At 42.3% G+C, this 15,904-nt stretch overlaps 1 protein-coding gene across 1 annotated transcript in view; it reads right to left on the bottom strand.

Annotated features, from left to right (window-relative positions):
* SMURF2 (SMAD specific E3 ubiquitin protein ligase 2) overlaps nt 1-15,904 on the bottom strand; it is a gene marked incomplete in the record, with an annotated part of 2,869,016 nt that overhangs the window by 351,933 nt on the left and 2,501,179 nt on the right. The window contains 1 exon segment of the mRNA XM_044080880.1: nt 4,932-5,052. Coding sequence (XP_043936815.1) covers nt 4,932-5,052 — 121 coding nt within the window.

Below are 15,904 nucleotides of genomic sequence, written 5' to 3'. Positions count from 1 at the left end.
TACCCCATCTCTCTAAGGACCTAGATTCCCTTTCAGAGGGAGGGTTTTAGAAGAAGTAGCTGCTACAGCTTTTGGACCCTGGGAGATAGTCTCTGGATCTGCAAAAGGAGCCTTATATAAGTGGTGATGAGTGTCCGGGACCCTGTAGTACCTATCGGGCTTAGCAGGAGCCGGAGGTAAAGTATCAGGAGCAGTGCAAGCATCATTAAATGCATCATCAACAACAGAAAGAACTGGAGGTATAGCTAAAGGCCTATGCTGTGGCAAATGTAGAAAGGTCCTAAGCCTTTTTCTAGAGTCTGAGAAATCTTGGCCCTGCCACTGAAAATGTTCCCTCATAGCATGCAAAGTTTCCCCAAAGGAAAATTCCTCAGGAGGAGAGGCTGAAGGGATGGACTCCTCAGCATCAGAGTCTTCGTAAGGAGAATAAGAAGCCTCAGGAGGGTCTGTATGTTCTGAGTCATCAGAGGAATCATCTGTGGTTACTGGCTCAGGGGGCTCTGCTCTAGGCCTCTTTTCTGGAGGAGGGAGAGAGGCCCTGTCTGGGTGAGGCTGGGCTCCACGAATTAAAGAGATGAGATCCTCAGCCAAAGAAAGCATATGGGAGCTGGTGCTGGGCCTGTGAGAGGGGGGCTTGGCAGGCATAGGTTTTGAGGTTTTGGCTGCTTTAGCCCTGGCAAAGGCCTTAATAGACATAGCTGGAGGAGGCCTAGCAGCTCCATGTGCAGGGGTAGAAATATCCAGGGGGATGGTGTCTGATAAATCCTGTGAAACCGCAACAGAAGGTTGGATTTCAGAAGCCGTTTCTACCAGGTTAGAAGAGGCCTCGGTAGAAGGCAAGTTATCGGCTGAAGAAAGAACCGCTAGCTCGGCTTCGGCCGAAACCGAGACACTCGTGGTTTGCTTAACCGCAGTTTCGGCCGAAACCGCGGACCGCGAGTGTCGGTCCTTTTCTTTGCGTTTCTTGGTTATTTGCGTAGTCGGAGGATCCGACGGCATAATGTAGGCAAAATCGGAGCCGAAAATCTGTTCAGCAAAGTCCGATCGACGTCTAAGCGTCCGCCGGTTAAAAGAAGCACAGGCTAGACAAGATGCTACGTTGTGGTCTGGGCCTAAACAATGTACGCAATAGGAGTGGAAATCTTTATGAGGTATTTGTTTCCCACAAGATAAACAGTTATTAACTTTCTCTGACATCGGCTGAGGCAAGAAAGAGTCCCCAACGGGGTACTTAGCTTTATAGAAGTCTTCGAAGTAGTATTCGGTAGTAGTAATCTCTGGATCTGACCGACCAGCACTTGCGAACAGCTTCTGCTTCGGGCGCCACGCGGCAAGAAAGACTGAGGAAAATGGCGTCGGCTGATGCCTTTATACCCGAATAACTGCCGCAATGACATCGGGTGAAGTGCGACACCAGCCGAAGCCAGACCCAGACTTTGGAATCCGGCCGACCGAAGGGCTGCCTGACGACAGGACAACCCATTTGTAAAGACTGCAGATGCATCCTTGAAGGACATCTGTAAACAAGGACGTTACATCTAAAGTTACCAGTAAAAGCCTACTGTTCTGCACTACATCCTTGCCCATATTATTATACCATACTCTTGGTTTTCTAATAAAATCTGGTGTATCTTTCAAGATGGTACCACATTTTTCTAATAAAGGCTGCAACCTTCTATGTAAATAGATTGAAACAGGTTCAGTCAACCACCCCTTCCCAGAAACAATAGGTCTCATTGGTGGTTGAGATAGTGACTTGTGAATCTTAGGTAAACCATATAATTGTGGGACGACTGGACAAGGAACAGTAAAAAAAAGTCAAGTGTTATATCATTAGAAAGTTGTAAGTCATAAATTGTCATATTGACCATACTTATACATTTTTTCACATCAGCATGCACAATAGTTTTAAAAGCATCAGCATCATCTAACAATTTCAAAACTGCATTCTGATAATCTATCCTATTCATAATTACAATGGCCCCTTCCTTATCTGCCTGCTTAATCACAATATCTTTATTACTTTGCAGATTCATAAGGGCTGTGTATTCCTCATAACTTAAATTATATGTTTGTCCTGGGTAATGAGTTCCCAGTTCTTTGCATGAAGAGCAATCTTTCCCCCCAAAGGGGCAGTCAGTTGAGAAGTGCTTGGAAGTTTTAAAAAGAAGTCACTGAGATAGTTTACCATAGGGGGGAGTTTTATTACTCCCAGATTTGGAAGTGGAGGCTCCCCACTTCTTAGTCCTGTGCGTACCCTGGGACTGAAGCTTGGGAGCTCTGCTGGATCTGGGTTTGGACTGAGAAGGTCTGGAAGAGGCAGGAAAGAACCAATTCTTGGAAGGCCAATGCCTACTAAACCTTGGAGGTTGTACTTTTAAAAAATCTTTAACAGTTTGCATAGATTTAGCTTTTTCCTCCATCTTTTTAAGAACTTCTCTGCCTTGTTGCCAAACAGGCAGTCCTGGTTTAAGGGAGCATCCAGTAATTTCACTTTAACATGATCTGGCAAGGACTGCTCCTTAATCCAAACATGCCTTCTAAGTACAGACCCAGTTACAGCAGCCCTGCAAGATGCCTCTAGTGAATCAAAACCACATTGCAAAGTATGTTTTCCAACTTGTTCAGCTGAATGCAGTAAATCCTTATTTTCACACAATCAGGAATCAACATCACTTTCTGTTTAAGCAATCCAATAATATGCTGCTGATACTTTAACATATGAAACTGGCAGTTTAAGGCCCTAATGGCCAAAGTTGCAGAAGTGTATACCTTCTTACCCCCATCTATCCAGCACCCTGGAGTCTCTATCAGAGGGGGTAGGATTTTTGGCAGTAGTAGCTTTAATGCCCTTGGGTCCCTGTGAAATGGTCTCAGGATCCGCAGTAGGATTTTTAAAAAGGAACTTGTGAGAGTCAGGGACCCTGTAATATCCATGAAGTTTTCTGGGAGCAGGAGGTAGAGAGTCAGGTGCCAAGCTAGATTCCGAAAAGGCATAATCAACAATGTCTAGTACAGGAGGTATGGCTAAAGGCCTGTGCTGGGGCAGGAGTAAGAAATCCCTAAGCTTCTTTTTAGAATCAGAGAAATCCTGACTTTCCCATCGAAAATGCTCCCTGAGAGTATGCAAGGTTTCACCAAAAGAGAAATTCTCTGGTGGGGAAGCAGAGGGAATAGAGTCCTCAGCATCAGAATCCTCATAGGTAGATAAGGGTAAATCCTGGTCATCAGAGGAAACAGAAAATTCAGAATCCTGGTCAGAAGTATCATAAGCTAAACTCAGTCCTAGGTCTCTTAGAGGGGAAGGCTGGCTTCCCCTGATTAAAGTAATAAGGTCTTCAGCCATTCTTATCATTTGTTTTTTTAGGCATAGAGGCCTGACCATGCAGTCTGGGCGTCAGTTTTCTAGGCATGGTTCGAGTTTTAGGCCTTGAAAAAGACGATGGCATCGGTTTAATAAGCAAGTCAGTAGGCCTGAATACACCCCCAGAAGCTGGTGCCTGCACAGCATCTCCGGACCCATCCAAGGTAGAGACATCTGCAGGTTCACAGTTGAAGCATCTCGCGGCATACTGGACTCTGAATTGGTCTCAGTAGAGGCCTGCGAATATGAAGTAGCGGGTATCGGGTGCTGCGAAAGCGCCTCACTGAGTACCGGCGAACTGTCGACTGGCTTAGGAGAAGAGTCGTTGGCAGCTTTGGACCTAGGTGGCCTGTCTCTGTCTTTATCTTTGCATTTTTTCAAAAAGTCTGTAGTCGGACGGCTTACTGAAGACCTATCAGGATAATTGAACTGAGCACCAAAATATTTAGAAGCGAAAATATACAGACGACGGATAGTTTGTGGTTTAAATAAGGCACAAAACCAACAGGGAGGTATGTCGTGGTCAGGGCCTAGGCAAGGAATACAGTATGAATGAAAATCTTTATGAGGTATTTGTTTTCCACAAGTAATGCAATTATTTAGTTTTACTGACATCGATTTAGAGCAAGAAAAAGTTTCCCCAATGGGGTACTTAGCTTTTAGTAAGACTTCGGTTCTGAAACTCGAAAACGAAAATTTCAGGAGTCGGCCGACTGGCACTTGCGAACTGGTTCTGCTTCGGGCACCGCACGGCAAGAAAGACTGATGTAATGGCGTCGGCTGCATGTTTTATACCCCCGACGACCTGATGTCACGGAAGAAGGGACAGCAACTGACTTTGTTAATCAGGCCGACTGAGGGCTACTACAAGCAGATAACTCAAATGTGATGACTGCAACAGTGAAACATGAAGAACATCTACACTCGCTCAACCTGGTCTGTGACATTAATAGAACTTGTTGGCAGGATAGATTTGTGTCCCAACGACTCTCCCATCTGTGAAACAGACTTTCTCTTCATGTCAAGCAGAGTACCTTGCTAGACCTCTTTAAGAGGAGCCTGGACGACTGGATGGGAAACGGAAAATATACCTCTGGGATCTCACCTGTGTCTCTGCTGGACAGGGAAAATAGGTGCTGACTTTGTGGGAACATGGGTGAAATTCTTGGCTAGGCTTATAAGGGCCTCCAGGCCAATAGCCTAGTATCATCCTATGAACCTATAGGACTGGATTGATTAAATTATATTATATATTACACTGAGGAAGAAACAACTTAATCATGATTAAAATTAGACATTCTCTGAATTATTAAAATAATAGCAGCTAAACAATATTTTCGGTTTGGAATGCAACTCAATTTATCTACTTTGGTATCTGATTTCTGTCAGGTAAACTTAAGATGGAATTAAGAAATGATTCAAAATGGTTCTCATGCAATTTTTCAACTACAACTGCATTACTTAATTTAAAAAGCTGAAATAATATTGCACTCCATTTGAAAATATGCACTTTAAACCATACATCAGCTTTTACAACACATTTTAAGTATTACATTTAAGAACTGACCTCTAGCTCCTTTTCATCAAATGCCTTTAAAAGATGCTGTGGAATAACTTCATTGAAACCCTTCTGCAGTGCCAAGAACTGTGCCTCAATTCCCCGTAAAAACCTCCAGTTAACGTATAACCTGTAACAGATTCAAAATAAAAATAAAAAATATGGAGTCACAGCAATACGTTTTTATCAGGTAAGTCAGCTGGTTTAAATCATAGAAATGTTTTGATCAGGCAGATACTATTATGCAAATTATGTTCAAACCCATCACTCACCAGAAATAATTGCAAAAACTGGAAAAACTGTAGGAGTTACCTCTCAGCCTATGTTACCATTAGCTGCAGATGATTATAATTAACACAGCATAGTTAATTTGACTCAATCACTGATAGAAGAGATAGGATATCAAGTTAATGCAAATACTGATATAGTTTTGGTATTAGCTCATGCATCCACTGATGCAAAAAAAGGGGGGATGCCATGCAACAGTGGATGACAGCTTACAGGCCTGCATACTATATGGGATGTGGTTGATGGAATGACTCTGAATGAAATGAATTATGTTAAAGAAAGAACCAGTAAAGGCTGGACCTTGGGAGAAACAGCAGTGTATTCATTCATGGCACAAACAACTACCATTCAGAATTAATCTTGGATGTTGTGAAAGAGGAAAACCAGAGGACAGACATAAATGTTTATTATGAATACTTTCTCATTTGCCACTAGGCTTACGAAAATAGCATGACACTGAACATGACCACATCTACACACACACACACGGGAAGCAGATTACATTTACCAGTGAATAAAACCCTTGATAAATGAAGTAAAGTATGGGGAATTAACCTAAGCTGTGCATGACGGCGCAGTGGTGCATAGGTTGTGTTGTCACCTCATGTCAAGAGTTTCTCCAGTTCTATTCTAGGCTGGGGTACCTTCTGTGCGTAGTCTGCATGTCCTCCCTGTGAATGTGTGGGTTTCCTCTAAGTGCTCCAGTTTCCTCCCACATTATAAAGACATGCAACTGGCTTTGTTCCAAGTCAGACTTTCCCAGTAAACAAATGTTAACTAAATAAATAAATACATGTGAAGTACAGGCTGAGCATGTGATAGCATGGGAACTGTACCATGACTGTGATCACAAGAAACACAACTAGTGACAGTTTGATAAGAAGGTGTATTGATGACAAATGTAAATGAATGCTAAGGATCACTATAAATATTTCACATGAAAAAACAGAAATTAGCCAAACATGAAATGAAAGTTAAGCATTTGCCATAATGCTAGATAAAAATGGTTCAGTACATCCTTGCTGACTGAAATAACTAAGGGCGGCAAAGATTAAATGACTGCACCAGAAACTTTCCCAGGTTGCAAACTCCTCCCACTATCCATAATGCTCTGCCTAAGCACACCTTCTACAGATCTCTTGTACTCTGTGCTATGATGCAGTATACTGTTATCCTTCTCCAGATAATCCAATGAGGCTTCCTTCATACTAATGAATGGTGATGGAGAGGATGTATGTCAACAAACATGCACCTAATCATCCAAGTTTAAGCACATGTCTTTCATACTTGAAAAGAGCAGATGCATCCTTGGTAACTGACATATTTATCTTTTTGGACGGTACCTCATGGGAACTTTTAACTAACAACTGCAGCCCTGAAGGAAGACAGAAATCTACAGATCATATTTAGTTTGCAATGTTTTGCAAAGGTATTCAGGGAAGCCTACATGGTTCACTGCATATATGATCCAAGGATGCATTCCAGAAAACGTCATTGGAGATACTTAACCACCCTAGCTGACCAAGTCATTGGCATGGACCATAAGAGCTTTTAAGGCGTATGACAAGCTTTTCTGGACCATAAGAGCTTGATATACCCCTCACAGCAAAATTTAACTCAGTTAGACAACCATCTGAGCAAAGTAACTTTTGCTACCTATATCCAAATGCCTTGCTGGAAAAAGGAATTACCATCTGGGAATCTTTGCTAATTTTGTTCTATAAAGAAGCTGCCTGGGTACATCCAAACAATGCATTAACTACTTTCCATCTGTTAGAATATCTCAGAAATAAAACCAATGTATAGAATGATTTAAGAGCGTCTCACTGGTTATCTTAAAAGCTAATTCTCCTGGTGGAAATGACATCCACCAAAACAGTGTTTTCCTTGATATGATAAAATGAAGTATTTAGTTGCACAGATTAAAACCATTATATCACAGCAGCTAATGATATGTGGGAAGACAAAACAAAATACAAAAATTGCGATGCTGGAAGCTTTTGATAACGGATGTGAATAGTAAAACACAGTAGAGAAAATGCTTTTTAGTCCCTTAAGCTGTAAATAGGGCAAGCATGTTTTTATCAATCAGATGAGTTTGGACAATAAATAATTAAGAGTTGAAGGAATTTAGCTGGGAGGGGAAGAGGACAAGAGTTAAGTGTGATAAGTGATAAAAGGATTCTCACCATAGAACAAGGTGGTTTAGGATTACCTGACTTGAACTGAGCAAATAACTAGAGAGGGAAAAGTAAATGTATGATGAGGCCAAGCAGAGGTCTGGACTACAGGTTAGAGAACTATTTCACTATCCAGGACTAATAGAGTACAGGCAAACAGAAAGGGATATGGAAGTGCTAAATGAAAGACCAGATCTGGAAGAGATTTCAGCTGTGTGTGGAACAGACATTGCTGTTAAAAAAGGGATAAGCAGGGCATATACAATATTGCATGAAAAATATAAGAAATAAAACAAATGTGGTAAGAAAAGATTGGGCAGAGACAAAGGACAGGTGATTTACAAAGGAACAATGGGAGGTCATATGTATGACTTCCAAGTATGCAACAAAGTCCAGAAGGTTTAGGATTTTTTTTTTCATAGGTACTTTTATATCAGGGGTCTTGTGAAATTTGCTTAAGCACACATCTGGCATGGGAAGCTAGAGCACATAATGGGGTCATGCTGTCACAAATGCTAGATAAGCAACAACTTGTCTAACCCCTATTCTAAAAAAAATTAGAAAACCATATAACCTAGCATGAAATGAATACATTACTCAGTCAAATAATGCTGGGGTCTAAACCTTAAAAAAAATCTTCTTTCACCCTCACTTCCATTAAATGTGCCTTTGTAAAAACAGCTGCTGCACTGTGGGGCTCCACTGCTGACAATATGAGAAATTTTATTTACAAATTTCATACTTTGAAGTCCAATTAATATCTTACCTCACACAGCAATATTGTTTGCTTATGTTTTAAGAATGAACAGCAATCTCTGTAGACTTCTCTCATGAAAACAGGATTTGGTTTCCACATCAATCAATCAGGGACTGCCTTGGACGTCATGCATAAGTCACCTCTCAGCAGCCTCTGCTCTGTACCGTATAGGGTGCTGATGGGCAACTTGTGCCTGGCCAACTGGGCAGTCACTGACCCTGTCCTGATAGACATGTTGCACATCCGCAAGTCAAATGGCACAAAAGTCATTCACTCTAGGGATATTAAACTACCCTGTGACATTAGCACAACATGTTGGAGAGACAGATGCATATACCAGAGATTGCCGCTACTCTGGAATAAACTTCCAACTAACATGAAGCAGAGGTCCTCACTGACCCCATTCAAGTGCAATTTGGACAAATGGATGGGGGACTGGAAATCCCTCCCCCCCCAGGGTGGCACCCATGTTCCTCATGGACAGGGGTTGTTGATGTTTATCACAGACATGCTCTGCGAATTACATCCAACTAACCAAGGACAACTGAGACAAGTCAGGATTAACATGGCTAGGCTTATAAGGGCTCTAGGGCCCCTAGCCTAGCAACCTCCTATGAGTAGCTAACACAAATATATACAAAAATGACCTTGAATAAAATTAGCAATTCATCAGTGATCCTCTTCTCCTTATACTTATGATCCTTACATCAATTCAATGTCTAGTCTGGTCACCGGATTTGTTTTTTTTTTTGTTTACCGTGCATAAAGTAGTCATCCCATGTGATGATATGCTATGAAACTTAACCTTTCACTCGGATGATCCCTTTGTCACCATCATTAAACATGTTACTGCCTGCACATAATTTCTCTTAATCATTATAATGCATATAGTGGGCGGCCACAGGAGTGCAGCGGTTAGCGTTGCCGCCTCACAACATGAGGTTCTCCAGTTCGATCCTCGGCTGGGGTGCCTTCTGTGCGGAGCCTGCATGTCCTCCCTGTGGTCACGTGGGATTCCTCTGGGTGCGCCGGTTTCTTCCCACATTCCAAAGGCATGCTGTTGGTGGATTGGCCACTCAAAATTGGCCCTAGGTGTGAGTGCATGTGTGTGCCTTCTGTGGAAGGTTGGGCACCAGGCTGGCAACTCGATAACGTAAAACTCCACTACCAATCATGAGCAGACAGGTGATCCGCTGTGGTGACCCCTAACTGGGAAAAGCTGAAAGAAGAAGAATTATAATGCATATAGTGCATTGCTCTCCAAACACAGCTAAATTACATCTTGGTTCAGCATTACCCTAGCTTAAGATCTGACCTTAACAATGCCTAGAAGGGTACTTATCATGCTTGGCACTAAAAACTGACAGTGCTGACCAGGAAACAGCAGCAGCAGGGCATGAAATGGATTCATTTCTGCTCCCATTTCTACCTGCCGTCTACTACATTACAAGCAATTTTTTGATTCTAACTGCTTTCCTTACACAGAGGATAAACAAGAATGTAAGCGTGCCAACCATCTCCCCATGGGTTCATCAGTACAAGAATTCATATATATTTTTTTAAGTTTTATGTGACTAGTAGCACATGGAGCAGATAAATCTCTAGGCACTATAAAGAATTAATATCGGCTCCCCGATCATAATGAATTATGTGTTTTCAACATAGTGAATTTTTGTGTGTCCATATCTTGGACACATAAGCCGGTTATGATTGGAGACCGCCTATGGCATAGGATGCTGCTGTTGAAAAGGAGTTTTGGTCCTGTCAATCTACCTAGTTAGGTTTGTATCCTTATTGGAAAGGGTTCATGGACCATCCACTCTATCTGATTGACAAATTAAGTAAATATTTTTAATAAGCCTAATGATCATTTTTGTATACTGTTTAACCTACATTTATTTAGAAAGTTTGGATTCTTTGTGAAAGCTGAGTATACCTCTCAATTTCTTTGCTCAGACACACTGGACAAAGGCAAAAACAATGGAGGAACAATGACCCATAATCAAGGGCACTGTTTAAAAAATTTACTTAAAAAGCTAACAAAACATCAGGCTATCACCGTGTATTATCAGAATAAGAACACTTCAGAACAACAAGGAATATGAAGCTCTAATGTCAAGTTGTAATTCACAGATTGTCTAAAAATACAGTATAACTGTAAATGGTTTAGATACGTGGGTTACAATGTTGCCAACACTGTCAATGCAGGCTAATGCTGAGCATTCAACCTGCTCAGTATCTACTTTGATTTTATTGGATAAAACTGCATTGCTTTCACATGGAAGCATGAAGGAGTATCAGAGATGTTATCTCTTTATGCTATGAACACTTAATTGACTGCCGCCTCCTTTTACTTAGCACTAATTCCTTTGCACATTTTATATACATGTGCCTTCAGTAATGCTGATATGATCTTAAATATTACTTGTGGATGGACTGCAAGTCTTTAGCGGTCTGTTTAATCTCTTGAATTTTCTCGCCTCAGTTGCCTGGGTCGAGGCTATAAAGGATCCTTGGGCAATTCACTTACCAGGTTAACGTAAAATAAATAAAATGCCTAGCATTCTTGACTGACTGTAATTTTCACTAACGTACCAGAAAATCCAAACTTTTACACGGGACAGTGCAAAAACACAAGGCAAAATCAGGAACACTCTGCAAAATAGGAGACAATCTACTAACTTTAAAAATCCAAAACAGAGATTTGCCCTTTAAATGTCCCTGTATATGTGTCTGTATTTTAAGGACAAGGAAGTTATGCACTTATCATAACGTTCCATCTGTGTTGTCCATTTTCATTTATCCTTGACGTATGGGTTTGGTTCAGATATCGGAACTGACTCAGCCCTTATTATAGCTCGTGTTAACCAAAAACTCTCAAGCTTCACCTCTACCCATAATCCCTCTCTCCCAAGTTTGCAAATTAGAAATAGAGTGACAGATAAAGAAGCCTCAAAGGAAGCCATACCTGCTATCTGCTATGCCTTAAAGATTATGACAAGACCTAAGTAAATTATCCGTTCCACCAAAAACCTTCAAAGACTGGGGGTTGGAGGGAGGGGAGTCGAAAATGAACAACACAGATGGAAAGTTATCGTAAGTACATAACTTCTTTATCTGATGTTGTCAATTTTCATTTTATCCTTGACGTACGGGACAGTCCCCAGCTACATTAGACCTTGGGCGAATTCATAGAAGGATATTCCTGAGCACCACTGAGGCAAAGGATGCTCTTCCCGTAGAGATCAAATCCAATTTGCAATGAATAGTAAAGGTATGGAGAGAAGCCCAAGTAATTGCTGCACATATATCATCCACTGAAGCTCTAGATTGAAAATATGCTGAAGTAGCGACAGATCTTGTAGAATGTGCTTCAACAGGCCTGGGTAAGATAATATTTCTTCTGTCTTAAAGTAAATACGATCCTTGAGCCATCTGGCTAAAGTCAATTTGCTCACTGGTTTACCAAAATTAGTACTCGAAAAGGAGACAAATATTTGGCCAGATTTTCTCATGTCTTCTGTCCTAGGAAGGTAAAAACATAATTTTTCTGTGAACGTCTAACAAATGCAAACCGTATTCGCCTCTGAAAACTTTGGAAAGAATACCGGCAAATTAATCATTTGATTAATATTAGACTTTGACACCACTTTCGGTAGGAAGGTGGGATTTGTTCGCAAGGAGATACTATCCTTAAGAAAAATCAGGTAAGGTGGTTTACATGATAATAAAGACAACAGCAAAGCCACGAACCTCAAAAAACCTGTTTAAATTCATTAAAAAGACTTAATACTTCGTCTCAAAGCCTTCAAAGAGTAAAAAATCAAGACAACCATCCATTCTTAAATACAATACAATTTCAGTCAATTATCCAATGAGAAGTAATTAAATAATATACTTTCAATTACATTCTTTATTTAATCCAAATGGTTCCAAAGTGTTATATTTTAAAATAAAGTTTCTTTTCTCAATAATTTGTCCTTAATATTTATACATTCCACTAAAAACACCTCAACTTTCTCTAAATACATCTTTTCAATTCATCAGGCTTGGCATTATGAAAGAGTGCAAAGTGACTTCCCAAAGGGCTATCTAATTTCCTGTGTTTGATGTCTCTATCATGTTCCTGAAAGTGTGTTTTAAAAGCTTGGCCTGTCTCTCCAATGTAAAATAAATTTTAAGTACATTTTAAAGCATAAATCACTCCTTCTGTACTACATGTACAGCATCCCCTAGAATGAAACATAACCTTATTAATTTTAGGGAAAAAATTCACTGCTTACAAATGGAAAATACAGTTGTGTACACTTACCATAAATGTATATGTTCGAGTGTATTCACTGTTGCAGTCATCACACTTGGGTTTATCCTGCCAGGGGTAGCCCTCAGTCGGCCCGAATACCAGAGGATTAGTATTTCTGCATCGGTTGCTGTCGCTCCAGGACTGACGTCAGGTCGTCAGTGGTATAAAATCAGGCAGCTGATGCCATTATATCAATTAGGAGCCCCCAAGTAGGGAGCTAGGTTATGGTGGAAGAACACCACCAGTAGAAAGTAAATACCAAAAATTCCCTGTAAGGAGAGAGGAAGAGAGAGAAAGAGACAAGGGGGATGAAGGGTGGGAGACCAGAACTGCAACAGTGAATACACTCGAACATCTACATTTATGGTAAGTGTACACAACTTTACTATGTTCTTCGTGTTTCACTGTTGCAGTCATCACACCTGGGTTGATTCCCAAAGCTGAAGAAAAAGGGTGGAGGCAGTCAAGAAGACTGGGGGCTGGGTAGGATGCCCTGCAGGACTGCGGTGGCAAAGCCTTCCCTGGATTTGGAGAAGATAGGCAGGTGGGAATGTTTGGTGAAGGTATGAACTGAAGTCCAATGTTGCAGCCTCCAGGATGTCCCTGGTGGGGACCCCTCTCAGAAAAGCTGCAGAGGTGGAGGTTGACCTGGTGGAATGCATCCTGACCCCCTTTGGGGTTAGTTTCCTGTGCTGTTTGTAGCAGAAATGGATGCAGTGTGCTATCCATTTGGAGATTGTTTGTCTGGATATGGCCTTGTCCTCTGTCCCTGCTGCGAAGCTGACTAGCAATTGGTCAGTTTTTCTAAAAGATTTAGTCCTATCCAGATAGGATCTGAGCTGTCTGTGCACATCTAGAGACTGCAGAATCCTTTCCCCCTTGTTTTGTGGGTTAGGGAAAAAGGTGGGCAAATGAATGTATTGGTTGAGAGCCACACTGGACACCACTTTAGGCATGAAGGATGCGTTAGTCCTGAGGGAGACACAGTCAGCATGAAAATGATGAAGGGCTCTACAGCCATGAGTGCTTGTAGGTCTGAAACTTCTAGCTGAAGTGATGGCCAGAAGCAAGGCTGTTTTCCAAGGGAGGAATTTTAACTCTGCTGAAGCCTGTAGGCTCAAAGGGGGGTAGGGTGAGCTTTTCCAAAACAAAGTTAAGGTCCCAATCTGGGGTAGGAACTCTTCTGGTTGGCCTTAAGTTGTTAGTCCCTCTTAGGATCTGTTTGATGACAGGGTGTGAGAAGAGAGGTGGCTCTGTGCTGTAATGAGCAGAAATGGCAGAGAGATGAATTTTAATAGAGAAGGACAGACCCCTGTGTAGTAGGTCTGGTAGGTAATCCAAGATGAGAGGTAGGGAGGGCTGTGTTGTTACGGCTCCCCTAGCCTGGATCCAGGTGCAAAATCTTTTCCACTTGTCAGCATAGGATTTTCTAGTGCTGGGGCATCTGGCCTCACATATAACATCCAGGACTTGTTTGCTTAGGCTGGCAGCTTGAGGAGAGGTCAGGGAATAAGCAAGGCTGTCAAGTTCAGGGTCTGCAATTGTGAATACATATATTTTCCATTCTTCTGGGTCAGGAGTGTTGGGATCTGAGGTAGGTGCCATGGTGGCAGGGGTGACCAGTGCTGGTGTGGCCAGTCTGGGCAATCAAGACTGCCCTTGGTTTTTTCCTTCCTTATTTTGAGCAATACCCTTGAAATGAGTGGCAGAGGGGGAAATGCATAGATTGAGAGGTTTACCCATTGGAAGGGTAAAGCATCCACTTTCCAGGCCTTGCTGTGAGGTTCCCTAGTGAAGAATTTGCTGAGCTGATAATTGGAGTGGGAGGCAAAGAGGTCCACTTTCGGGATGCTTCATTTCTGTGTTACAAGGTTGAAGGTTCTGTGGTCTAGCTGCCACTCGTGTGGGTCTAGCAGGTTTCTGCTCAAATTGTCTGCCAGAGAGTTTAGGGAGCCTGGCAGGAATTGTGCTAGCAGGTGTATTTGCATGGCTGAGGCCGTGTGCCAAAGGGTCATGGCGAGCCTGCAGAGAGGATAAGAGTGAGTCCCTCCCTGCTTGTTGATATGCCACATCACTGTGGTGTTGTCTGTTTTGATCACTAGAGGCCCTGGGGAGAGTAGGGGTCTGAAAGCTGTCAGGGCAGGCTGAACAGCTAGCATCTCTTTTTGGTTCATGTGCAGATGTATTTGATTTGGGCTCCAATGGCCCTGAATGCACCTGCCGTCCAGGTGTGCACCCCACGGATAGTCTGATGCATCTGTGGTGAGGGTCTGTGTGGTGTGGGGTTGTGAGAAGGAAAGTCCCTTGTTGTGGTTGCATGCTGCTACCCACGAAATAAAATCTTTCCTTAGACAGGGTATCATAGGTATTATAGTTTCCAGACCTTGATAGTGCTGACATCAAAGGCTTTTTAGGTACCACTGTAGTTTCCTCATATGCAATCTGGTATATGGAATGAGTAGAGTGCAGGGGGCCATGAACCCTACAGCTTGCAAGAATTTCCTTGCAGATAACTGGGTCCTGGTGGCTAGTTGAGAGATGTAGCCTGTCAGGTACGCTTGTTTTTCTGGAGTAAGGAATGCCAATCTGGGGTGCTGTGTCCAGGCTTGCTCCCAGGAATACAATTTTTTTGTGCGGGGACTACTTGTGATTTCTTTTCATTGATAGTTTTTCCTGACTGTCTGCCTGAATCAGGCAATTGTCTAAGCAGGGGTAAATTTGAATATTTCTCTGTCTGCAAAAAGCAATGGCAAGAGCCAGGCATTTTGTGAAAACTCTGGCAGCAATGGATAAGCCAAAGGGAAGTGCAGAGAAAGTACAGTTTTGTACCTACCATAAATGTAGATGTTCAAGTGTTCACACTGCTGCAGTCATCACACTTGGGTTATCCTGCCGTCAGGCGGTCCCGCGGCCAGAGTTCCAAAGTCTTGGTCAGGCGTTGGTTGCTGTCGCTTCTTCCCTGACGTCAGTGCGCCAGGGGTATATAATATGCATCCAACGCCATTTTCTTCAGTTTTTCTTGCCCCAGATGTCAGGTGCCCCCAAGCGGGTAGGCAATACATATTGCTAATCAAAAATATACATATAAAATAAAAACAATACCTTCAGTTACCAGCAAATACGCCCCAAAGGTTGTATAGGATAGAAGGGTATAGATAAGTCCAGCTAGTTCAGAGGGGATGGAGGGAGGGTAACCTGGACTGCAGCAGTGTGAACACTCGAACATCAACATTTATGGTGGGTACAAAACTGTACTATGTTCATCATGTTACACTGCTGCAGTCATCACACTTGGGTTGAATCCCAAAGCTAAGATTGGGTGGCTGGTCTATAAAGAGTTAGGATTGGCTAAGAGGCCCTGCAGAACTGCAGTGGCAAATCCTGCTCTGGATTTAGAGTCAAGAGGCAGGTGGTAATGCTTGGTGAAGGTGTGCACTGAACTCAAGTTGCAGCC

The sequence above is a fragment of the Protopterus annectens genome, chromosome 8.part0, assembly GCF_019279795.1.
Source record: "Protopterus annectens isolate FY-2018-M chromosome 8.part0, PAN1.0, whole genome shotgun sequence".
Lineage (NCBI taxonomy): Eukaryota > Metazoa > Chordata > Ceratodontiformes > Protopteridae > Protopterus > Protopterus annectens.
The sequence above is the reverse complement of the archived record's forward strand: the minus strand, read 5'-3'. Positions and strand labels throughout refer to the sequence as shown.